General features: G+C 40.5%; 1 protein-coding gene across 3 annotated transcripts in view; it reads right to left on the bottom strand.

Annotated features, from left to right (window-relative positions):
• The window catches only part of med13l (mediator complex subunit 13L), a 213300-nt gene that overhangs the window by 23049 nt on the left and 162683 nt on the right, over positions 1-27568 (bottom strand). For 2 of the 3 annotated variants that reach the window (XM_033043124.1, XM_033043125.1), the window contains exons 9-18: positions 26795-26896; positions 24222-24953; positions 15607-15844; positions 12965-13067; positions 12703-12824; positions 11398-11488; positions 10900-11120; positions 10541-10746; positions 8803-9737; positions 946-1122 (exon numbers count right to left, since the gene is read on the bottom strand). In XM_033043124.1, coding sequence (XP_032899015.1) covers positions 946-1122; positions 8803-9737; positions 10541-10746; positions 10900-11120; positions 11398-11488; positions 12703-12824; positions 12965-13067; positions 15607-15844; positions 24222-24953; positions 26795-26896 — 2927 coding nt within the window. The remainder of the gene's footprint in view (positions 1-945; positions 1123-8802; positions 9738-10540; positions 10747-10899; positions 11121-11397; positions 11489-12702; positions 12825-12964; positions 13068-15606; positions 15845-24221; positions 24954-26794; positions 26897-27568) is intronic. The other variant, XM_033043126.1, reaches the window with a different exon arrangement.

Raw genomic sequence — 27568 nt, 5'->3', positions numbered from 1 at the left:
TTTCTGCTCATATCAACGAGTTGCCTCATTACTCTGTCATTCCAACTGTAAGCTATAAATCATTTAACTTTATATCGCTTGCTGAAATGCATGATTGAAATGTTCTTTCACCCTCTAAGACTGTCTAGATGCTCTATTTTATATTCCTTTTATTCTTTGACTTTTTTAAAGTAGTATGTCTACGTCAAATATGTTAAATATTGTAATTATACCTTTATCTTCCCTGTGAACATTGGTTATGATATCATTTTGTTCATATTTTTATCCTGTTCCATTTCTATAATTGGAATTAATCTAGTAGATTCCTCTTCCAATATTAATATTGATGGGGTTTTTTTTTTTTTTAAATAGATGCTGTTATCCTTTGCCCTCAGTCACCCTAACCTTTATTTTTTTCTCTCAGTATCAATGTTAATTTTCTATGAATTAGAATTCTTTCGACACAACTTTAATCATTTTGCGAGTCTTATAGATTTCAGTTGTGCATATCAATGAAAACTCCGCACTCTGGTATCCACCTGTTCCTGCCATGCGTTGCCCTGCTTCCCTCTTCCAGCTTTCTTCTCCCCCACTACAATCATGACCCAAAGGTCTTGACCCAAAACATCACCCATTCTTGCTCTCCAGAGATGTTGCCTGACTTACTGAAGTACTTCAGCAGTTTGTGCCCCATCGTGTACTAATCAGCATTTGCAGTTCCTTGTGTCTACAATTTTACCTAACGCTTTAAAAAAAAAATCCTAAGAAAACGTTTGAGCACAAAATCTGTAAATACTAGTAATTTGTGCAATGATACACCGTCTCAACACTAAACAAATCCAGCAATATTTGACATTTGGGTAGTTCATTTCATGTTGCCCGTAGCTAGCTGGGGAACTGAATCAACAAGCACCAATAAATTCACAAAACTGAACACCATATAAATATGAAGATGGATAGGTTTACCATAGGAGCCTCTTCCTATCTTGTGGAACTGTTGCCAGGTGAGAGGTCCTTGCACATGTTGAATATTTTCCCACGTCCTGCCTGTCCGTTTCTTCTGAATGGCATCTTGTAGAAAAGGCTGCAGTGAGAGCAGCATGCGGACCACATCTTGGGATGACAGGATGCTCACATCCAGAACTGCAGATAAGAAACTGTGTTATTGCAATGAGTCAAAGATCCAATCTGCTGTCAACAGTTGGATATGAAGTGATGCATTTAGCCTGAAAGGGTGAAGAACTCCATCTTTCAAATTTAAACTTTCCATTCTTCAAACTAAATATCTCATTTCCAATTTCTTCACTTTTGGAAAACATGACCCAATCTCCAAATTAGTTTTCTTCTCAAGCTCTTAAATGAAGTATACCAAAGTAGTCTCCATCTTTTTTCTTCCTCCAACAGGTTTCCGCATATTATGTCAGTCACAAACAAATTCCTACGTGGCTTTAACATGGTGCATTGTCTTTGCCAGGCACCTCTGACACAGCTGATTGCACCACCCTCATTGTCTTATACACTGGTGGAACAAGATTGCCTTCAATTTTATTCATTCGTTGAAACCTTCGTACACACTGTTACTATCCCAAGACACTTGCTGTTCAAATGCTCCATTCAACAGCTTTGTTCTTCTAACTTAAACTCCTTCTAAACTTGACCACCTTGCATTTCAATGGCATCACTCCACATCCTCAATACTACAACATTTCCAGTTCAGACCTCAAACACTATATACTTTTTCACTTAGCTGGAAATAGAACAAATAGTATCGCATGGAAAATGTGTTCAGATTTCTGGTTGTCAGAAAGGGAAGATGGAAAATTTAGCGTCTCTCATCGTTGAATGATGAGGTGCTCAGAGACGGCAAGTGCAGATTGGTAAAGGAAGATGAAACACTCTTTCTATGTGAGGCAGTCATTTACATGCACTTCCAAATTAGAATGTTGCATTTGGTTCACAACGTGTTCTCCTCCCCACTCAGGATAACAAATGCCAAAAGGCAGCAGGTAGATTGAGTCAGTCTATTTCAGTGTCAGAGCAGCAGTAGCAGATTTCAAAAGACAGCCGTTAGATTGATTGAATGATTAAAATTGGCTAATTAAACAGCAATAAAAAGGCCAGATGTAGTGGAGTGGTCTATTGAGAGCGGCTGTGTTGGGAGAGAGACCGAGTTACAGGCAAGTGTGGGGCTTCGGTGAGGAGGCTGAGTAGAAGGGGACTGGGGGTAAAGGTACAGTCTGCGGTTTCTTGTGTGTGATCGTTGTGCTTTTCTTTCCTCGTGGTCTTACTGCAGTAGTGATGGCAGGTTCGAATGGTACAATGTTCTTCCTGTAGGAAACAGCTGGTGTTCCTGTTGACTACACCTGTGAGGGTTGTGTCCATGTGCAGCTCCATACAGATCGCAACAGGGAACTGGAGCCGCAGCTGAAGGGCAGAAAGTGGAATGCTTTTAACAGGTGTTCAGGGCATGCATGTTCCTGTTAGAGTGAAGGGCAAGGCAGGTAAGGAAGCTTGGGTGGCAAGAAAAATTGAGGCTGTGGTCAGGAAAAAGCTCTGCAACAGGAAGTGTGAAGAGAAAAATACCAGAGAGCAAGAATATTGCTTTTCAGCAATACAGCACAGCAGTTCCAGAGAATAGAATGAATGTCAACAATGATCTAGGTTGAAAGATCAGGATATGCCCCAGTTTATGGAAGGCTCATTCAGAAGTCTGAAAACAGAGAAGAAGCTGTTCCCGGGTCTGGTGATACATGCTTTTAAGCTTTCGTATCCTCTGCCCGATAGAAGCAAGGAAAAGCAGGAAGATCCAGGGTTGAAAAAGATCCTTGATTATGTTGGCTGCTTTTCCAAAGCAGTGTTAAGTGTACCTGGAGTCAATGAGGAGAGTCTGGTTTGTGTGATGGACTGGGCTACACCTAAACTCTGCAATTTATTTTTGTCTTGGACAGAACCATTTGCAAACCAATCGGTGACGGTATGATTTCTAGGATGTATCTGCAGGTTGGTATGAATTGTTGGAGATATGTCGAATTTCCTTAGTCTTCTGAGGAAGTAGAGGCATGGTGTGCCTTTTTGATCATGGCTTTAATGTGATTGGCAAAGGACAGGTTTGGTATTTACACCTGGGAACTTGAAGCTCTCAACCATTTCCACTTCAGCACCATTAATGTTGATTGGGGCATTACTCCAGCACACTTCCTGGGGTCAATAACTAACTTTGTCTTGCTGACATTGAGGAAGAGATTGTTGTCTTGATACATTGTTACTAAGTTGCCCATCTCCTTCCTGTACACCATCTCGTCGCAGCACAGCTGCGTCAGCGGTAAATTTGTAGATGGGAGTTAGAGCAGAATCTAGCCACGCAGTTGAGTGTGTATAGGGAGTCTTTAACACCCTCGACTCCAGTATAGTAAGGGGTTGGGAATGCATCCTCGTGGGGCACCAGTGTTGAGAACGATTGTGCAGGATGTATTGTCACCTATCCCGACGGATTGTGGTCTATGGGTCAGAAAGTTGCGGATCCAGTGGAAGAGAAGGTTGTTGACTCCAGGAGTTTGGAGTTCAGATGGATGGGATTATGATGATGAAGGCAGAGCTAAAGTCAATAAATACATGCCTGACATAGGTCCTTGCTATCTAGGTGTCCCAGAGATGAGGATAGGGCATTTGTTTACAAGCAATATTACTTAACTACGGTGTGGTATGCATGCGCCATGAAAGTCCTGAACAAACACAAAGTGCTGGAAAATATCAGGAGGTTAGGCAGAGACTATTGAAAGAAATGGTCACCATTTTGGGTGTGCAAACTTTCATAAGAACCCTTCTTTGTCACGGGCCCAAAATGCTGACAGTCTCTTTTCAAGCAGCTGAGTTTTTCCCAGCACCTTGACTTGTTTCAGATTTCCTTCATCTTTACAATTTTCAGAAAAAATTAAATCTTCTCTACACTTGAAGGAATCTTCTCTATACTTGAAAGAACTTGCAGCCCTTGCATTTATTTTTTAATCTGCACTTCCTGTGGTTATAACCTTGTATTCTGCACCGTTTCTCTTTCTGTACTGTCTGTTGTACTCGTGCGCAAAGCAATGGTGGAGGACATTGGCAACATTGTCTGGCCATGTCGACCTCTGCAACTCCAACCAGGCCCACTGCCAGGACAACATCGAGACTCTACATTTACTAAGATAGACACAAAATGCTGCAGTAACTCAGCGGGACAGGCAGCATCTCCAGAGAGAAGGAATGGGTGACGTTTCGGTTCAAGACCCTTCTTCAGACTCGGGGGAGAGGGAGTCTAGAGATATGAATGGGTAAGGCGTGAAAACAACAGATCAAAGCAATGATACGGAAATGTAGAATGGTTCATTGTCAGCTGATGGGGAAGGTGACAACGCGGCATACAATCAGTAATATTTCATCAGGAGGAGAGTAGACTGAAGAAGGGTCTCGACCCTAAACGTCACCTATTCCTTCTCGCTGGAGATGCTGCCGGTCCCGCTGAGCTACTCCAGCATTTTGTGCCTAGCTTAGATTTAAACCAGCATCTGCAGTTCTTTCCTACTCTACATTTTCTAACAACTTTGAATTTGAAGGATACAAGATGGCACTGGAAATTGACAACTCTTGTGTACTGCCTCAGTGTAATCCATTATTCCTAGACTCTTGTGCTTTAGTATGACTGTGCTTATGTATAGTACAATTTTTACTGAACTGTACGAAAACATTTCATTGTACCTAGATACAGGTGACAAGTACCATTAACTATTGATTGCATGGTATGATCCAACTGAATAACAAAGTTTTTCACTGTCTAAAAGTTCAAGAAAATATTTGAAGCAAGGAGACATTGTTAAAAGTTTCATTGGACAGTAAAGAAATTAAGATATCTCACAAACTAAACAGCAGAGATTAACTGAAGGTAGACAAAAGTGCTGGAGAAACTCAGCAGGTGCGGACCGAAACGTTGCCTATTTCCTTCGCTCCATTGATGCTGCCGCACCCGCTGAGTTTCTCCAGCACTTTTGCCTACCTTCGATTTTCCAGCATCTGCAGTTCCTTCTTAAGCAGAGATTAACTGTTTACATACTGGAAGCCTTGGGCCGATAATACATTTTGATGAGCCACTCCAAAAATAATGACGTTTAAATTTCATAATTCCTTGAAGAGACTACAAATATGGTTGAGTGAGCAATATACGGTTGGCATGTTGTTCGAGGTTTAAAGCTAAGATATGTTGCCGTGGAGAATATTACGGGCTATGATAGAGGAAGCAGAAAACACACTACATGAATAAGTGCCTGGAAGGGAGAAAATGAGCAGGATTTAAATAGACAAAGTGTGAGTCTGAAGAAGGGTTTCGGCCCGAAACGTCGCCTATTTCCTTCGCTCCATAGATGCTGCTGCACCCGCTGAGTTTCCCCAGCAATTTTGTGTACCTAGGATTTAAATAGAGTCCTGCTTCCAGAGCCCCTGAAACATGTGGGCTTCTCTGATGCTTGGCTTCCACCCATATCCCAAAGATAATGTGGTAATTGGTCCCCAGTGTGTACGGAATGGATGAGATACTGGGATAACATAGAACCAGTGTGAATGGGTGATCAATGGCCTGAGGAGCCTGTTCCCATGCTGCATTTTTCAATCAATGTGATCAATCTATAGGCAACACTTTAGGTGGAAGGCTTAAAATGTACATCAATACATTCCCTACTCAACTCCACGAGTAACACTGAATATAAAAGCCAAATAGGAAAGCACCTAAAGTTTTAAGTTATAGAAGGATTAAACGCGGCACATGGAAGCAGATAATTTCCAGTAAATATTGGACATTAGGGACACATTTGCCAGGTACTTGAATGAGCAGGGCAGAGACAACTATGGAATTAATACAGGCAGTGGGATTGGTGTATATATATATATATACATGGTTAGTATAGACATGGGTTTGGGGGGACTGCCTCTATGCTGTCTAACTCTATGGCTTGATCATTATGGGGTCATGAGTTAGAAACAAGATTAGATAAAGATTTATAATTGACACAGTGCAAAATAACTTGAAGCATTATTATGCATTCAGAATCTCTTCCAAGATAACTAGCTCAGGTAAACTAATCCAACATTCAAAATTACTGTGGGGAGAAATGAGGGTGAAGAGATGGAATGGACATGGAGACTGTGTAGCTAAATAGCATTAGCCTCATTTCATTGCATGTACACACACATTGTACTGCTTCCAACCTGCAACATTATGTATTGCACCAGGTATATTTTTAGCCAGTGGAAAAAGCATGTAATTAAATCAATTTTTGAATTTGACACCGAATTAGATCCTGACGGATCAGTAATTCATCCCCAAATGCCTGCCAAATGACTAATACTCATCAATGTCTAACTAAAATCCACAATGTCCTTCTTACTGGACTCAGCAAATGTAGAAAATATCAAGGAATTAAGGTACATCTCAGAGTTAAACATTTCAGAGATTAATAGGATATAATATCCTGGGATCCTGTGAATGACCATCTAGGAAACAACAAACATGGATGAAATAAGCAATAGCATCAAACACATAGATCAAACTTTTGATTTCAATACATAAATAGGCTTATCAAAAGTTTAAGAATAAACTCCTGATCATTGGGAAAAAAATTATATCAAATGTAAAAATCAAAGATATGGTGCACAAATGTTCACCCATTCCAATAAAAAAAGGAGCTTAAAAGTATCTGCAGATATTTCATCCTTGCCTATCAGAACTCAATATGAAAAAATATATGCCATTGCATTTGTGTATAACAGCATTTACACCCTTTATAGCACTGTCATTTGCAATATTTCTTTTGTGAAAGGGATGGCATTCATTCACAATTGTGGAAAGCTGCAGTGTCGCACACATATGGTCACAAATGCGGAGAACCACCAACTCAAGGTTTAGTACATGTGCAGGAACTTAAGTTACTTGGTTTTATTTCATCAATAACTTGCTCAATGACAACTATTTCTGGAAGCCAATCTTCTGAACCTCAAGTATCCACAGTGAATTAGAAATTCAAACTAACACCATAACACTAAAAGTAGTACAACCCGTCATCTTCTCATCATTCAATAACATACTGCTGATCTTGGCAATAACATTTTCCTGCCTGATCCCTAAAATTTGCCTACAATCAACCTTTGCCTGTATCAACCAGCTATACATGATGATATTGTGCGCAGATCTGCTCTTCTTGCCCAAGTATGTAATTGTAATAGAGGGGTTGCAATGAAGACTTCACTGAATGGATGAAGTGACATTTTGAGGTCCCCAGAATGAATCCTGGAATTGGGGTATTGTGGCAGGGAGAGATTGAGCAGACTGGGCCTATACGGGTTTAGGAGGAGGACAATGAGATCTCGTTGAAGCATGAAGTTCTTACATGCTGGATCAAGGATAAGATTTCTCCCGACTTGGATGTTGAAGGAGGAACTGCAGATGCTGGACAGTCGAAGGTAGACACAAGTGCTGGAGAAACTCAGTGGGTGCAGCAGCATCTATGGAGCAAAGGAAATAGGCAATGTTTTGGGCCCAAACGTCGCCTATTTCCTTCACTCCATAGATGCTGCTGCACCCGCTGAGTTTCACCAGCACTTTTGTCTACTCCCGACTTGGATGTCTGGAGCCAGGTGTCGTAGCCCCCCCCCCCCCCCCCCCCCCCCTCTCCCCCTCTCCCCCCAAATAAAGGTTTACCATTCAGGACTGAGATGAAAAGAAACTTCTTCACCCAGAGGTTTTAGATATTCGCTGCCTCAGGAGGCTTAATCTGTTGAGCACATTCCCGTGAAGGATATTAAAATAAGGAATTCTGATTCAGTGCAAGAAAGTAGCACTGTCAAAAGGTTCGCTATAATTTTATCGAAGAGCAGAAGATGAATGAGGGAGCAAATAGTCTACTCCCTGTTTTATCATCTGTTGTTAAAATAACTCATCTGCTCCCGAGTTAGAGAATTTTAAAAACTTCATGTCTCCATGAAAGTTGTCCCTCTTCATCTCTGTTTTAAATAGAGGACCCCTTAATTTGAAACCACATCTGCGCCCACTGGACTTGCATGAGGAGATGCATCATCAGCGCTTATCCTGTAAGTCCCCTCAATTTTATTTTAATGTTTCCAAGAGATCATCACTTATTGATCTAAAGTTCCATTGGGAGAGATGCAACCTTCACAAACATTGCTTAAAAAAAAAATAATCTTCAGGAATCAATCAGGTTATCCCTTTATGAAATGTCTCCAATGCAAAAGCATCTCTACTCAAATAAGGAGAGGAAATCTATGTCTTACATAGACACAAAATGCTGGAGTAACTTGGCAGGCCAGGCAGCATCTTTGGTGTGAAGGAATGGGTGATGTTACGGGTCGAGACCCTTCTTCAGATTGAAGAAGGGCCTCCACCCAAAAGTCACCCATTCCTTCTCTCCAGAGATGCTACCTGTCCTGCCGAGTTACTCCAGCATTTTGTGTCTATCTTCAATTTAAACCAGCATCTGCAGTTCCTTCCTACACAAGGAAATCTATATGTCGCACTCCAGGTGCAGTCTCACCAACGATACCAAAATGAGAATAAAATTAAAAAAGACAAGATAATTACTTTGAATTGTTTGTGACATGACATATTGAGAGAGGCACCTCCTTCGCCAAAAGAGAAATCCTTCGTCTTGGGGAAAGAGGCAATTTTGACAAATTGAAAACTACCAATAACCATGCTCTTGACAGTGGGGAAGAAAAGTTTACAGTAATTTCTGACAAAGCATTTTCAGAATTGAGACGGTAATGCATTAAAAAAAGACTTACCGTTACTATTGGGCCACGGGTGTAAACTTCTGCTTCGTATTAGTGTTTCATCTAATCTTCCACCAGAAGGATTATCCACATATTGCCGACCCTGCTCCAGGGCATTGAAACACTCTGTGCAAGAATCGCTATTATCGGCTCTTAACTTGTCATAGTTCCAATTTGCTGATTGAAGTGCTGATCTATCGAAGGAAATGTAATCCAAAGAACTTAGCGAAGTGAAAGGTCCTGTAGACTGGTCCTGTATGAGAAAAAGTAGGTTTGATGTTGGGTCTTGTGGCCTCTTTGACCCTTCACACCCTTGCGGTTCCATAGAATTCCTGCACAGTATTAATCGCCTTTCTGCAGCTTGCCCAACTTCAGAGGTCCTCCCAAAAATATCAAATTCATCCTCAAGAAAAAGACCTGCATTATATCCAAGCCTGCGGTTTACAACGGCACTAAATCCACAGGTGCACGGATTCTGGACTTCATTGGTTGGATCTGGGATGTATAAATCAACATCTGCCCCTTTGGTATCACAAACGCAGATACAGCAGCTATCAAAGTTGCGATCCTTGAAGAAATTCATCACTGAATCTGATAAGATTAGTGTAACGTACAAGCTGTGTGCTTGCGGTATCGACTGTATGGTAGCTGGCTCCACTGAGTTCAAAGGTCGTGTGGTTGAGGGCGTTGAAGCAGGAGAACAGAGATCGGCACTGTCGTACTTTACCGACCCCTGCCCACTGGCAGTCCCAGCACCACGAGGAGTCCTTGGTGTTCTTGGTGTGCGAGGTGTTGGGACAGAAAAGCGAGGGGTTGCTGGAGACGGTAAGATACCAGCACCGCTGTTACTAGCAGGTGCAGTACTGCTGACTGCCAAAGGTGTGCTCATCTGAGGAGTGTTCATCTGTATATAATCTTCTGTCAGACTCCCAACACTAGGCACATTTCTGTAAGATAAACAACTTGTCTTAGAAAAATCGGTGCTTCAGAAAGTCACGGTTGTAAAGAGGAGTCTTAACACACTGTGTCTTTACTACTGTTTATTCATGATACACATACATTGCTGCCCTAACGGTCAAATTAGTTACATTAATGTACTGGAAGAGAACGCTAAATAGTGGCAGAACCACACTGTCAAAGTATAAAAGTAACTTTTACGACAATGATGAATATTATAATCCTACACTTTTTAATCTCAATACCTCCTTTAAATTTTCAAAATGCCATTACACTATAATAAGCAATAATGTTATAAATATAATTTCAATTATTTCATTGTAGGATCTGAAGGGTAAATTACTAAAAAGAAACATGCAGGAAAATAAATAACACATCTGAATGTGCCACATCTAATTTAAGACAGGTCAAAAAATAGAATAGAAATATTAGAACAGAAATGCATCCATGATCAATTAGGAAAAACCTAATTTAATACAATTTTAAATACATGACTATAATTTTATTTGCATAACATTCAAGACTATTATTCCAAAACTGAGTTTCTAAAGTTTAAAGTATTGGTTATCTTAAAATGTAACTAGTGCCATCCATAGCACACATGATTGAACAATTGAAATCATTCACGATTGTAATCATTGTAATGTCTTTCTGCTGGCTGTATATCACGCAACAAAAGCTTTTCACTGTACCTCGGTACACGCGACAATAAACAAAAAAACACAAAGTCACTGTTTTGAAATGCATGACTCCAACAAATGTAATTCAGACAAAATACTTTCTCAAAACTTACACATATCCATCACGTATTAATGAAGCAGATGATGGTACAGGCAATTGTTCAATTTTAGGGGGAATAGCCCACGATGGTCTGTATATGCAGGCATCCGGGATTTTCAGAGGGGCAAGGCATTGACTGGGTACTGCCTTCAGTGGTGCGAACATTGAAGACCCGACAAAAGCTTTTGCCTTTGGAGGTTTGTGTACGAAAGAGAAATCCTGGAACAGAGCATCAAATAAGTCTATACTTTTGAAGACTAAATTTACAAATCATTTTTTTTTTAAGTACTGACATACTACAAATGATAAAGCATAAACAATTCCAATGAAAATGTTATTTTATAAAACAAAGTATCTTCTGTTTCTGCTAACCGTTATTTCTTCAGGCTTAGGACTGCCCAGTCCATCTTCTACCTCCATTTTGAATTCTGTGAACTGACTTGCACTGATGCTGTTCATTGGATTTTCAACACTGTTGATCCCGGCAACCATCTCAGAATTGACACCATCTTTGTAGTTCATCACTGGAGAGAATGCCGGATGTTGTTCCAGAGATGGAGGGGTTGGAAACATTCTTTGCAAGTCAGCAACAGCTGGAAAAACACAATTGGATCAAGATCTTGCCGATTTCTGCTAACTCTAAATTTATAACCACTTCTTATTGTCATCATCCAATCTACACAACTTTCTGTAAATATTGGTCCACCAATATTGTTTTGCATTCATCAAAAGTTATCAACGTTATCTTAGTCACGTTAAAAAGGGACAATAGTTCACATTAAAAGTCTTTGTAGTAGTGTGTAACTCAGTCAATCTGTTAATATTCTCAGGACTAAAACATGAAAACTTTCAGACTCCTTAAATGCATACTTGGAGGATAAGGCCCTGTAGTCTTCACGTCTTTGCCAACAGCCCGATCTTCTGACCCTGCATGTGCTGGTTTTGACCGTGTCGGACAAGTCTGCAATTGACAGAGATAATAGATAAACTTTAAATTATTTAAGGTTCATGAACTGGCAATACATCCAGTTACTACGTCAACATTTTAAATCAGCACTTGCAGTCCAATATAAATACAGAAAATCCTAAAATTGCTCAGCAAGGCAAACTTGATGAGAACTGGGCAGCATGGTGGCACAGCAGTAGAGTTGCTGCCTTACAGCGCTTACAGCGCTAGAAGCCTGGGTTCCACCCCGACTACAGGTGCTGTTTGTACAGAGTTTGTACTTTCTCCCCAAGACCGCGTGGGTTTTCTCTGAGATCTTCGGTTTCCTCCCACACTCCAAAGACGTATAGGTTTGTAGGTTAATTGGCTTGGTATAAATGTAAATTGTCCCTAGTGTGTGTAGGATTGTATTAATGTGCAGGGTTCGCTGGTCAGTGCGAACTTGTTAGGCTAAAGGGCCTGTTTCAGTGCTGTATCTCTGAACTAGACTAAACTTCCATTGTGTTGTTCTACTATTATTTACAATATCCTGCAGGTTATGTCTAGGAATTGGAAGATAATGATGCCAATAAAAAAATTTAAAAACAAGAGACCAGCTTAGATGATTGACTGGAGGTAGAAATTGCCATTACTATTTAATCAATGCAAAGCCACAATCATAAAAATTGTACATATTTCAGCTAGTCAAAGAAAATCTTTACTCTCAAAACACGTTTAACATAACAATGCTGCCAAACGGATCACTGATCAAAGTTGATGGAATATTTAATGTTCTGATCGAACCAATTTATTGCTTTGTATAATGAACCTCTCAGTATTATGAGCAATGTATAATTATGTATAAATTGTTTGTTTAAATCAAAATAGATGAACTCAATTGTTATTGAATTCCACTATGATGAATTAAGCAAAACTAATTATAAAAACAGAAGTACTTAGTTTGAAAAGTACAAAAAATGTGGAACTATTTTTTATGGGTGATCCCGGCAGGTTTCCATAACGCTAATTAACAGATTAATTTGTACCCACAACTAAAAATCTTGCTATGCATTTAAGTTTATTAAGGAAACAGCCTGTTAAAAAGGCCATCATAAATCACCTGTAAATTAAAAAATATATATATCACAAGCATGTGATTACCAAGATGCACCAAGGCAAATTCCTTGGCTAATAACATTTATTCAATTCAATTCGATATTATTTCCTTTAGTTAGTGCAAATCCACTTACTCCATTCTCCTCATCATCAGAATTGTCAAAAAGATTGTCCAGATCATTGTAAGATACCACAAGATCAGTTTCCCGTGTGAGGCTTGCAGGTAATGTCCGCCCAGTCGGAGACTGCCGTGATTCTAAAGAATAAATAAACCACAATGAAAAATGTTTTTGCTTGCTATATAACAAGTTACTTAGTCAAATTGTCTTTAACACAGCACGTGTACTTCAGCTTCTGGTGCTTTTCAGGAGTGACAGTGGGATGGATGGTGGATACCTGATTTTGGAGCAGTGCTAAAAATAGACATGGCATCTTTTCCATCCGGCAACTGCGTGGCATGAGTAGGTGGAGTTTCCCTCGTACCAAATCCATCTTCTAGCTGAAAATAAAAGACAAGGAATCCTAAAACATCATCGATTTGTCTACAAGATATATCACTCTGCAATATATTTTCTTCGAATTAACAATTCTTGGGTGCTTTTTATTGCAAAGGTGTTATCACATCCTCTGCAGGAACAAATCAGGCTGCCTGAATTATTCCATCCTATCCATCAGAATCAATATTCTGGATTCAATCCAAATTTTTTTTCCTCTAAAAACAATACACATTATATAATTAACTACTCAAAGATATCCAGAATAAAGCTTAGTTGCAAAGTTTCAGATTTGTGCACTCATAGCCAAATTTAAATATGCAACTGGTAATCTAAAATTCTGTTCCACTTGGCATATTATCTGCTAATTTACATAGACGGAAGAGATTCCAAAAAAATAACCAAACTATCCCAAATGGAAACACGATTTACATATGATCATTTTTTCATTACTACTCTTCCAATGTCTCTGGAGTTTATTGTGTATATGAAAAAGCCACAAGTGTTAAAATTATAAGTGCCTATTCTCGTTATACATTTTTCTTTATTATGTGGAAATAAACTGTAGCTTCGATATTCAAGATGTTTGCTTTCATAGCCTATGCATGTTAATGCTTCAGATACACAATTATCAATCATATTTGTACTTGTTCTTTTCCATACTACAAGCATAGTGTAGCAGACTTCCCAGTATTCTTGCAATGATGGTCTCCCAACAAGATTTATTTTTGGTTATATTCTGCTTTCCGTCATCAAATAACTTTTAGCAAAATTCCACATTTTTGTGGGATACTCATCTTGAATCTTGGGAAATGCACTCTCTTTTTAATTCCTTGCCAAAATATGAATTCTCATTTAAGCAGTTTATCTATAGAAGCATATTGTCGAACTTAAGTCCACGTTTGTTAATCACGTTCCGTAGGATTTGATATTTGGATTTTTAAATTATTTTCTACATCTTTTCTAGTAAGGAAACCTAAAATAGAATGATGGAAAATGTCATTTTTACCCCTTTATCAATTTATGTTTGTAATTAGAACGTAAGCCGAAGCACTAATTAAGGAAATTTTTCCAAGATCATGTCCATTGTAACACATTCAAATTGGACATCAAAAATCATTTTAGTTAATCAACATTTGACCAAAATGTCAAATTTTAAAATCGTGGTCAAACAATAATAACAATGCATAATTTTCACTCTTCAAACAAATAAATCTTTGGAATATTCCCACCTTTTTCACATCTGCGCAATCAACGAGTGAGAAAAATATGAGTCAGACAAAGACAGCTTAAACACTCAGATGTCATTCTTGACAGGTGGTTTTGAAACATGCAAAAGATTACAATGTACTGGTTCTCCTCAGATTACGACAGGTTTCTGCTCTGAGAATTGCTCATAAGATGAACAGTTTATAAATTGGAAATGCGGCTGCAAATAGAGTTTCCACACAGCAGATGATGTCGGCAGCCATCCCGCCGATCTCCAAAATGCTTGATTGTACGTACATGCAGAACATGTTGGGCTTTTGTAAATAAAGTGCTGGAGTAACTCAGAGGGTCAGGCTGCATCTCTGGAGAACATGGATAGGTGACGTGTCAGGTTGAGACCCTTTTTCAGACTGACTGTGGTGGGGACAGGGGAGAACACTGGAAAGGAGAGGCAGGACAAGGCCTGGTGAGCTGCAAATGGATACAAGCAAGAGGAGTTTCAATGGGCTGATGGTGGTTTGAGGTTAGTTCCCTAAAATTGGAGAATTCAATGTTTATACTGTTGGGTTGTAATCTACCCAAGTAGAATATGAGGCGTCATTCCTCCAGTTTGCGTGTGGCCTCACTTGGGCAGGGATCACTTCCAGTGGTTCATCCACACCTCCTCTAACCTCCTCTGCTACATTCTCTGCTCCCAATGTGGCCTCCTTTATGTTGGCGAGACCAAGCATAGACTAGGCGACCATTTCGCCGAACACTCGCACTCGTTCCACAAGAAACTTAAGATACTTGAAAATTATTAATTTTTGAAATTTCAGTATATGTGGCGGAGGGGGAGATGAGGCAGAGAAGTGTCATATTTGAGCGGAAACAGTGGCACCCAATTAAATAATCCTCACTTCCTCAGATACAATCTTTTCCCCTTCATTTTGGCACAGATATTTTATTAACCATTTATCTGTAAACTGTGAAACAGTAAACTGTGAAACAAAATTGGCTGAAGAATTAGTGTTTAATGTCTCGCTTAAGAATTAAGAGTTAAGAATACAACAGAACAACAGTAAGCAACAATTCTCCATGTAGACCAAAATGCTGGAGAAACTCAGCGGGTGAGGCAGCATCTATGGAGCGAAGGAAATAGGCAACGTTTTGTGCCGAAACATTGCCTATTTCCTTCTCTCCATAGATGCTGCCTCACCAACTAAGTTTCTCCAGCATTTTAGTCTACCATCGATTTTCCAGCATCTGCAGTACCTTTTTAAACATAAATTCTCCATGTGGTCTTTTATATTTGGATATAAATATAAAACCTTTGTAAAATATTTGAAGTATTACCTTATTCTGTTGTGATTTCTTAGATGCATCTTTCTCGGTGCCCAGTTTAAACTTTTTAATAGACGTAAAGCTGTATTCAATATCCCCATCAACAAAAGTATAAGGGTCATTAAGTTCCCCTGGACCTTCACTGTGCTGCTGCATTAGTCTAGTTGGGTCCAGGTAATTAATTTCCTGAATGTGTACCTGTCTCCTCTCTTCAGAAACCTTGAACCGTTTATGAGGTTGTGCTAGAAGGCTAAAAGTGAAAAATAAGATTTAGTGTACATTGTAGTGGAATATAGATCAAACATGTCAGTTAACATCAGGAAAATGTTTTTGTTTTTTTTAATATAGAAGCAAAGAGGAAATATTAATACAAACGCCAAACAATAGAACATAGTATAGCATCTATACACCACAGAGAACAATAACAAAATGAGCAAATAGATAGGGCCACTGAGAAACATAAGAGCCAGTAAAAAATATCAGGGATGCCGAATTAATACTTTGTCTCAGTTCTTAGTGAAAAAACTAAAGAGAAATATGCATACCAAAAATCAAGCGGAACATCAGAATGGTTAACAAAAATGTTTTTAATGCAACATTTAAATAATTACTACATAGTTTATCACAAATATATATCACCTTAAATGGCAAAAAAAGTGGCCCAACATTGTCTAACAAGCGAAGTTTAAAATAGTATTAGTTATAAGGGAAAGGTTTGTAATGCTTATATAAAGAGGAGAAAGCCTGAACATAGATCAGCACTGCACACGTTCAGGCCCATCAGTCAATGTCTGTGTTGAACAAGACGCCAAATTAAATGAATTCCTTCTTACTGCACGAGCCAAGTCACACTATTCCTGGCAGATTCACGTGCCTATCTACAAGCCTCTTACATGCCACTGTAGTGTCTGCTTCCATCACCACCATTGGCAGCACATTCCAAGCTTCTACCAATCTGGTGTATAAAAAACTTGCTCTGTACATCCCCTGAAACTTTCCCCACTCTCCTCAGGGCCCTGCCCTCTAGTGTTTGACATTTCCATCTTGGGGGGGAAATAAATCTGAGCAACAACCCCATCTGTGCCTCATAATGTTATATCCTTCCATCAGGTCTCATGTCAACCTCTGACATTCCAGAAAAAAATCCAAGTTTGTGCAGCTTCTTAATGCTTATACCCTCGAATCCAAGCAGCAAGCTGGTAAATTACTTCTGCACTTTCTGCAATACCATCATATCCTTCCTGTAATGGGGTGATCAGAACTGAAAACAATACTCCAAATTAAACTAAAGTTTTATAAAAATTGACAACATTTCAGGATTCAACACAGCAAAAATTGATAATAGAACATAGAATATGTAATAACCAGGCTGCAAAAGATATGTCAAAAGGGAAAGGTGGTCAAAAAATTAACACAGGGCCCTTACAGACCAAGCCCGGAAATATTATAGAAGGAATAAGAAAACAGCAAAAACATTGTCATCTTCAACAAAAATTTTAAAACAAAACATGAAAATATAGGAGAAAAATTAGTAAAGAAAATATTTGGCAAACTGATCGAGGCTAAATATTCAGGAACGGATAACCTGAATGCCAAGGTTTTGCTGGATGCACTAGTTGACATCCTCCAAACTTCTAGGTGCTAGAATTGTTTGCACAGTTGATAATTCTAACCCCACTATTTAAGACAGGAAGGAGAGAGAAAACTGGAATGACAAATAGTTAGCCTTTCACAGGTAGCATGGAAAATGTTCGAATTTAATGTGAAGGCCAAGCTAACATACAAATAAATATAGGATTGGGTAGTCAAATGCATTCATGAAATAACCATTTTTATAGATATACAAATTTTTTGCTTCAACTAACAGAGGGAATTAAGGGGCTGTGGTGCAAATGGGCTTTCTGAAGACCTTTGACAAGACACCATACAGTAGGTTATTAAAACAAATGAGTGCACGTGGGGTTGAGGTTTGGTTAGAGGAGAGAAAGCAGTAGAAATAAATCTGTCAGGTGAGGAAGCTGTTAACACTGGGATGTCACAGGCATCGGTGCTGTGGCTCCAGTTGTTCACAATCCACATTTGGATTGGATGAGTGGGCCAAACAATAACAGATCCAAGTTTGCTGAGTGACAGTGTGAGTTGCAAAGGGGATACAGGTAACTTTTGTCTCTTTTGCCTAAGTGAGTAGGTGAGGACACAGCAAATGGAATTTAATCTGGGAATATGAAGTCACCATCAGATCACATTGAAAAGGAAAATGTGTTGTTGTGTTTCTAAACAACCAACCCAGAGGCATTTTTAAAAAAATTACCAGCTTGTTTAATTTATGTTTAATAAACCAGCTGGTTTAATTCCCAGCATGGATGCTTGACAATTCTGACTTTTCTTTTTTAGAAACTCAGTTTGAACATCGCTTTATTCATGCCAATAAATTGTTAAGAGAAACTCAAATGAAGCCCAAATTGGTGATGAGATTACAGATGCTGGTGTCTGGATTAATAAACAATCCACACGAGGAACTCAGTAGGTCGAGCAGCATCTGTGGAGGAAATTGACAGCTGACGTTTCGAGTCAGGACCCTTTCATCTGGACTGCAAATGATGCATTATTGACCATTAGGAAAATAACCCAACCAGATTTACTTTGCAGCTAGCCCAAACCACTAACCGACTCAAATGTGGTGGTGCATAAATGCACCAAAGTTAATTTTTCATGCCAATTAGTTGCTTCAAAATGGTACAACATACCCTGGAAAACTATAAGCAGACAGGAAGTAGTGTCTACAACCCCACAACATATATTAAATACAAGTACATAAAAAAATTACCACTGTACAAAAGTTACTGTAAAATGTAATAAATGAAATTAATATTAAAAACCTGGCCATATTGTAGAATTGAATGGCAGGATTATGATTTCAGTTCACAATTTTCCAAGTAGTCCTGATCTCAAATTTAATGTGGTAGTCAAAGATGGAGCTTCTTCCCCACAGGAAGTACATACCCCAGATCACTCACATAATGTATATAATGACTTAATACAAAAATATCTAAGTGGTGCCACAACAATCACCTCTCACTCAACACCAAACCAACCAGGGAACTAACTAATCCTTGACCTCCAAAAGGGGAAATCAGAAGACCATGTGCCAGCTTTTACTGGTGGGTCAGTGGTAGAGAGTTAGCAACTTTAAATTCCTGGGTGTAACATCTCAGGTGGCCTGTCTTGGGCACAGCACTGCAATACAATCACAAAGATGTGTCAGTGCCTCTACTTTCTGAGAAAAGTTTAAGGTGCTTCAGCAGGTCACAAATACTCTAAACTTCAACAGATGCACGGTCAAACCACACAAAATGCTGGAGTAACTCAGTGGGTCAGGCAGCATCCCTGGTGAACATGGATAGGTTCAATTCCAATGCCCAGGAACACGAGGCTGTACAGTGGCAGACTCAGCCCAATCCATCATGGGCACAGCTCTCCCCATTATTCAAAGCATCTATGCGAGATGTTACTTCAAAACGGGTGACATCTCTTATCGTTGATCTCCAGGTCCCTTTCTCACTGCTACTGTTGGTAGAAGGTACAGAAACGTGAAGTCACATACTACCAACTTCCGAGACATCTCCTTTCCTCCAACTATCAGGCTCTCGAATCAACTTGCAAACCCTAATCCTACATTGGTAACAGAACATTGCGGACCATCTTTTGCACCACAATGAACTTGTTTTCTAAATGTGTTTTGCACTTGTATCTTGTTTATTTTGCACACAGTCGTTGCTTACATTGTTTTGTGTAATTTATGGTTTGCGTGTAGTCAGAGTCTATATGCATGTGAAGCTGCTGCATGATTTTCATTGTTCCTGCACCTCAACGTACTTGTTCAGATGAGAATAAACAACTCGAATTGAGGATGTAACAGGACAGTCATTGATTCAGTGCAATCTTTGCATTTTTTACTTTGAGGGACCTAGGTCTAAATAAGTGTTCCTCAATCATCACCATTTCAAACATCACTGACTCACTAACGTCAGTGTCCCAAATCAGAGATGTCCTCATTCTTTCGTGCCTCCTCGGTACCCCGCAGCTCCGCCCTTGGTCCACCTCCTCCTAGTCGCAACAGGGACAGAGTCCCCCTCTCACTTCACTTTTTTTCCCTGTTGCCAGCCGGGCAACCTCGGCAGCTTTTTAGGTTGTCAAATGACAGTTTAGGTGGTCATTTAAGACGGCTTGCAGGACGCGTGCGATAATGTGCTCGGACGAAGTGCGTAGTTACCAGTCGGAATTATGGTCAATGAAGCATTTGCATATTATTTCTGCTTCAAATAAAGTCGCAAACTAAACATATTCACCAATCAAGACATGATATATCCCACAATGACATGCCGCAAAATTATAATACAGTATCTCAACTCTTTTTACACGTTGCAATGAATGCAATTTCTATTATCTCTTTCCACTTCCAAACAAAAATCTGGTTGGATTATTCAGCGTATGATCAACCTCGGTGAGACCAAGCGCAGGCTTGGCGATCGCTTCGCGCAACACCTCCACTCAGTTCGCAATAACCAACCTGATCTCCCGGTGGCTCAGCACTTCAACTCCCCCTCCCATTCCGAATCCGACCTTTCTGTCCTGGGCCTCCTCCATGGCCAGAGTGAGGCCCACCGCAAATTGGAGGAACAGCACCTCATATTTTGCTTGGGTAGTTTACATCCCAGCGGTATGAACATTGGCTTCTCCAATTTCAGTTAGTCCTTGCTTTCTCCTTCCTTCCCCTCCCATTCCCAGCTCTCCCACAGCCTGTCTCAGCTTTTTCCTTTCTTTTTCCCGCCCCCCCCCCCATCCCTCCCGACATTGGTCTAATGATGGGTCTTGACCCGAAACGTTGCCTATTCCTTCGCTCCATAGATGCTGCCTCACCCGCTGATTTTCTCCAGCTTTGTCTACCAACGGGATCCCACCACTGGCCACATCTTCCCATCTCCTCCCCTGTCGGCTTTCTACAGAGACCGCTCCTTCCGTAACTCCCTGGTTAATTCGTCCCTTCCCACCCCCTCTCCTGGCACTTTCCCTTGCAACTGCAGGAAATGCTACACTTGTCGCTTTACCTCCCCTCCCCCCTTGACTCCATTCAAGGACCCAAGCAGTCTTTCCAGGTGTGGCAGAGGTTCACCTGCACCAGCATCATCTATTGCATCCACTGCTCTAGGTGTCAGCTGCCCTACATCAGTGAGACCAAGCGCAGGCTTGGCGATCGCTTCGCCCAATACCCCCACTCGGTTCGCAATAACCAATCTGATCTCCCAGTAGCTCTTCAACTCCTCCTCCCATTCCGAATCCAACCTTTCTGTCCTGGGCCTCAATGGCCAGAGCGAGGCCCATCGTAAATTGGAGGAGCAGCACCTCATATTTCGCTTGGGCAGTTTACACCCCAGCAGTATGAACATTGACCTCCAATTTCAGGTAGTCCCTGCTTTCTCCTCCGCTTCCCAGGTCTCCCTCAGCCCACTGTCTCCGCCTCATCCTTTCTTCTTCCCGCCCACCCCGCACCCTCACATCAGTCTGAAGAAGGGTCTCGACCCGAAACGTCGACTATTTCCTTCGCTCCATAGATGCTGCCTCACCTGCTAAGTTTCTCCAGCATTTTTGTCTACCCATTCACACAAGTTCTGTTATCCCACTTTCCTCACCCACTCCCTACACATTAGGCGCAAGTTTACAGTGACAAGTTAACCTACAAAGCCAATGCGTCTTTGGAATGTGGGAGGAAACCCACTTGCTTGCAGGGAGAATGTGCAAATTCAACACAGATAGTGCCCGAGGACAGGATCGAACACAGATCTCTGGCGTGTGAGGGAGCAAGTCCACCAGCTGTGCCACTATATTTTATTTTCTAACACAAAAAAAAAGAATCTATCCATTTTCATGCTTTAATTCAGTTCAAGACTATGGGGCAGTGCATTGGTCATAAAGTTGCTGCCTAAAATTGCCAGAGACCCGGTATTGATCCTGAATATGGGTACTGTCTGTATGGAGTTTTGTTTTCCCGTTTATAACATTGTTTACAAAGTACTATGTTTACATATTCTGTTGTGCTGCTGCAAGTAAGGATTTCATTGTTCTAACTGGGACGTGAGGGAATAAAACACTCTTGACTTGCATCTCTAATGTGTGGGATAGAACTACTGTACGGGTGATCGGTGGTCGGCGTGGACTCGGTGGGTCGAAGGGCCTGTTTCCATGCTGTATCTTTAAATTAAACTAAAAACACTAAAACCAGAGGAAATCTAAAGAAGGGTCTCTACCCAATTTCGTCTATCCGGAGATGCTGGCTGCTCCATGGAGTTCCCTCGCACAATTAAAGCATGGAATAGTCTTCACCCTACCATAGGTACCGAACCAGACGCAACTAAATTTAAGGTAGCTCTTTTTTCCGAAGAACCCTTTTTTTGCTTAAGTCCAAGTCAAGAGTCAAGGAGTTTTATTGTCATGTGTCCCAGATAGGACAATGAAATTCTTGCTTGCTGCAGCTGTCGCGCTGAGTTACTCCACCTCATCAGCCGACGCATAAAACACATCATCCTCCGAAATTTCCACCACCTCCAACGGGATCCCACCACTAGCCACATTTTCCCATCTCCACCCCTTTCCACCTTCCGCAGTGACAGTTCCCTCCGCAACTCCCTGGTTAACTCATCCCTTCCCACCCAAACCACCCCCTCCCCAGGTACCTTCCCCTGCCACACCTATCGTTATAGCTCCTCCCTCGACTCTATCCAGGGACCCCGACAGTCCTTTCAAGTTAGGCAGAGGTTCACTTGCACCTCCTCCAACCTCATCTACTGTATCCGTTGTACAAAATATGGACTCTTATACATCGACGAGACCAAACGCAGACTGGGCGATCGTTTCGCGGAACACCTTCGCTCAGCCCGCATGAACCAACCTGATCTCCCGGTTGCTAAACACTAATTCTCCTTCCCATTCCTACACAGACCTTTCTGTCCTTGGTCTCCTCCATTGTCAGAATGAGGCTAAACGCAAATTGGAGGAACAGCATCTCATATTTCGCTTGGGCAGCTTACAGCCCAGTGGTATGAATTTTGATTTCTCTCAATTCAGGTAGGCCCTGTATTCTCTCTCTCTATCCCTCCCCCACCCAAGTCGCACCAGCTTCTAGTTTTCACTCTACAAACAGTTACAATGGCCTGTTTCCTTTATCATCGTTACATTTTTGCATATCTTTCATTCATTGTTCTTTATCTCTCCACATCACCTTCTATATCTCTTGTTTCCCTTATCCCTATCCAGTCTGAAGAAGGGTCTCGACCTGAAACGTCACCCATTCCTTCTCTCCAGAGATGCTACCTGTCGCGCTGAGTTACTCCAGCTTTTGTTCTCACCCTCTCACACCAACCACAGTCTGTTTACCCTCCTACCATCCGGGAGGCGCTACAGGTCTCTCCGTTGCCGGACCAGCAGGTCCAGGAACAGCTTCTTCCCTGCGGCTGTTACATTACTCAACACTGTACCTCGGTGATTGCCAATCACCCCCTCCCCCCGGACACTCCTTCCACCAGGAAAAAAATAATTGCACTGCTATGACTCTATGCACGTAAATATATTTATTTATTGCTCATATTCTATGTCGCTCTTCTAGGGAGATGCTAACTGCATTTCGTTGTCTCTGTACTGTACACTGCACAATGACAATAAAGTTTGAATCTGAATCTGAATCTTTTAGTGTTTATCTTCGTTTTAAAGCAGTGTCTGCATTTCCTTCTTACACAGGTTCTTAAATGACAGCTTCAATATTTACAGCCTTACCAGGGTGCGCAACAAGACTTTAAAAAAAATTTGAACGGAAAGGCAAATTGACAGGAAAAAATTGTGCTTGCTTCAATTTGCTCAGTTTACTTCATTATTTATGCTAACATTAATAATGTAAAGACCAACTGTGCTCATTTTCCCCAACCTTCTCAATTTTTAGAATTTCAAGCTACCAGTTGCCATTTAAACAATAACCCGAGCCAAAATTCCCACAAAACACTCTTATTGGAAAGAAATATACAAATAGTTGTAATCATAACACAATATTTTCTCGATAATTCTTAACGAACATCTTGCCAGAAGATTTGGTAAGATTGTTGTAAATGTCTACTAGTTCATCACTAGATGGCTAATGATGAACTGGGATTTTTCACAATGCTGATCACTATTTTAATACGAAGACAAACGATGTGCTGTAAAAGAACAAAATAGCTGGTCTTTGCTGGCAAGACACATGAAAAGAGAATCAGACATAACTGCTCTATTAAGTTTTCAACACTGAATAATAGAAAGTATATGCAATAATAAATTTTGTTCTGCAGCGTTTTTGTTCAAATGTATTTAAACCCAATTTTATCCATTGTTCATTTTTCCATTCGCTAGTTATTGTTCATCAGTCTTCACTCAGGCATAGCCCATACAAAAAACCTGTTTTTAGAATTGCAAGCTACTTTGCATCATTATTTTAAAAGCAATAGTGATATCTATTTAAAAAATACATATCACACTTCAACTGGTTCAAAATTTGGGTTTCAGTAAAAAAAACATATCAAGGAATTTTAAAATACAAACATTACCGTCTTAGTGCTGAACCATCTGCATTATCCATCTTGCTGTCACATCGATCACAGTGAAGTTCTGGTGGCCTGAACTCTCTCTCTGCGCAGGAAAGAGTTTTGTAACACTGCCATGAGACTTTGTCCGAAGACTCCAAATTTTGTGCAGTGATTCCGTTGTATAAAGTTGTCTCGCTCACTTCCGGCACTGGTGGTAGTCTTTGTGATAAAAGCCCAGTCTTATCATCAAGGCTGGGAATTGCCTGAAGTTCCATACCATTACTGTACAACAATGGATTAATGGGCACAGGAGCTCCTTCCAAACCTTCTGCTTCTGGACCCATTGGCTGAGGGCTAAGAGTTGGTGGAAGGGGAGAGATGGGAGAATGTGGTGAATCCATGGGATTCAAATTAAGTGGCTTGCTCTGGTTTCCTGGAGGCCCAGATGCTGGCTTGCCATATTTCCTGTTGTTTTGCATTTCCAAGGGGACATCAATGCCAACCAATCCAAGCTTCTGTCCTGTAGGATCCTGCTCCATACAAAGCTCATCTGTTAATGAAGGTCGATGATGAAATGGAGTCATAGGCCGTTTCTGTTGCTTATCTCCTTTCTCCTGCTTCTCATTTGTCTTGTGCTTAGAGGAGGCAGACGATGGCAGGGAAGCACAAGGAAGCCCAGTATTAAAGCCAGGCTGGGAAATGGATGGCGGTCGGTTGGTGCCCGTTGCACCTCGCTGCTTCTGAAGCTTTTGCCTGCATATGAAAAATAAAACCATTGAGGGACCATATTCAACAATAATCAAATATATTGTTTCAAGAGCTTTCCCACGCAGCTCCCTGCCAAAACAAAATAAGGACAACAATGGGTGTTATCCTTGAGCATGATCGAACAGCTTTTTAATTCTACATAGTTCAACTCTTTCCAATATGCTCAGTTCTCCCAGTGAAGTAATAATACACTAAAAAATAAAAAACTTTACAATACATTTTATAAACTATTTCTTTATGTTGGAATGGTAATAAATTCTAATTATAACAGCATGAACAATTGTAAAATACTACATTGGATAGGCAAACTGCTTATGCATTTCCTTAAACATTAGACAGCTGTTCCACAGAAAGCTCAACCACCAGCAGCAGATGAAACGGGTTGAGCCGCAAGGGAAAGGTCCCCAGAAACGGAATTATTGCTGCAGTAAAGATATCAAATAACCTCCCTGCAATTCATTTGTATAAGATATTATAAACCACATGTTTAGTTCTTCAAAAAGAAATTGTGGTACTGGAACCTTCTGAAAGACGATGGAAGCATAACAGCAATTCGTACCGCAGCAAACTCTCAGAAAAGAAATTAAGAGAATCTTTACAGAAATATTTCAGATAAATACTTCTTCCAACGTGGCTTATCAACAGCAGATACTTAGCATTTTCAATGATTATTTAATTACCTAAATAAAAACGACATCAATATAGCATTAACAAAAAGGGTTCTGAAGATCTGCATTTCAAGCTATTTAAGAGATCAGCATTGCCAAACTACTTGCTGTGAACTGGAGAATAACAGCAAATTGCAATTCCAATCCACAAAACACATTGCAGTTATGTTAAAATAAAAACTAGCAATGTAATGGGGCAGATCTTCAGTTTGCAACCTGTCCTTGGACATCTTGTTTTTTTCCAAGTAAGGTCCCAAGATCACACTTCCCCAGGCAACGCAACTCCCAGCATTTTAAGAGTGCAGCAATGGACACACTCAGCACAGACAACATGATACATGCACAAAATTGCTTTGTCTGCTAGTGAAGCCCTATTCACAGACTCACCAGCTGACTAGACTGTCAATGTTATCGGATGTTGGTGAATGTATGACATTCATTCCCTGTCCCTATATCTCCTCCCTGGACTCCATGCAAGGACCCCAGCAGTCTTTTCAGGTGGGGCAGAGGTTCACGTGCACCTCCTCCAACCTCATCTAATGTATCCGCTGTTCCAGGTGTGGACTCCTATATATCGGTGAGACCAAGCGCAGGCTCGGCGATCGTTTCACTGAACAGCTCCACTCAGTCCGCCTAAGCCTACCTGAACTCCAGGTTGTAAACACTAACTCCCCCACCCATTCCCAATCTGACCTTTCTGTCCTGGGCCTCCTCCATTATCAGAGTGAGGTCCAGCGCAAATTTGAGGAACAGCACCTCATAATTTTGCTTGGATAGCTTACACCCCAGCGGTATGAACATTGACTTCTCTAACTTCAAGTAACCCTTGTTTTTCCTCTATCTCCATCCTTCCCCCTTCCCAGTTCTCCGACCAGTCTGACTGTCCTGGTTACATTTTTACATTACATTAACATTGATTAAATTACAAGGCAGTTTGAACAGTCAAAAATATCAATTGGACAGGTCATCCTCAACTATCTAACGATGTTTTTATTAGAATTTCAGCAAGTGAGGGAGAAAGGATAGGAGGAGGCAGGAATAGATAGTCCTCAATGTCTTCTCATATGCCAAAACAGAAAACTATAGATGGAAAATGTTAGATCATTCAAAACCAGAGTGAAGTATGATCCGCGAGTTACACAAGTGGAAACAACCCACCTTGAGCACGAACAATTGACTCTTTGACCAGGCTCTGTAAAATCCCAAGCAGCAGCATTGCTGGCCACCTCTTCCTCAGACTTTTCACCAGTTGAATGTCTTCTTTGAAACACCAGTTTAAAAAAAAACAAATCAGTCGTCTTATCAATATCTCTTCAAATGTTCAATTTTACAAATCAATGGCTTTGTTGAAGATGAACACGTTGCATAATTACAGGATGTAAACGATATTTAATTGCCAGTATAAGTCTTATATTTGTCATGAACTGGTCTTATTTCTCCATTGCTTTACTAACCAGAAAAATAAGACATTTCGTTATACAAAAACTAAAATTAGAGAGCATTTGCTCGAGTACCTGCTATTGAAAAGTCAACTTTGCCAAAGTCATAATTGTATGGGAGAGTCTTTCGAATCATTTAAAATGAAATGACCCACATAAGGTAGTGCATAAGAAGCATCAAGTACAGATTGGGTAGGTTAATGCCTTGAAAGTGGCAAGAGTTTCCAAGTCAAAAGTTTTCAAAGATGACAAATATTACCAAACATTTTCAAAATATTTCCGGCAGATATTAAACTCCACATATCTGGCAACACACCCCTCTGCCACTGGATCCTTAACTTTCACACCTATAGAACACACTGAGGTTAGATGACAAAAGATCCTCCTCGGTAATTCTCACCACCAGTGCCTCTTACTATACTCCTTTTCCCTCATGGCTGTTCTAACTCCATTTACAAGTTTGCAGATGATGCCACTGTAGTGTATCAGATTT

This window comes from Amblyraja radiata, chromosome 25, assembly GCF_010909765.2.
Source record: "Amblyraja radiata isolate CabotCenter1 chromosome 25, sAmbRad1.1.pri, whole genome shotgun sequence".
Taxonomy (NCBI): Eukaryota; Metazoa; Chordata; class Chondrichthyes; order Rajiformes; family Rajidae; genus Amblyraja; species Amblyraja radiata.
This window is presented reverse-complemented; position numbering and strand designations above follow the sequence as displayed.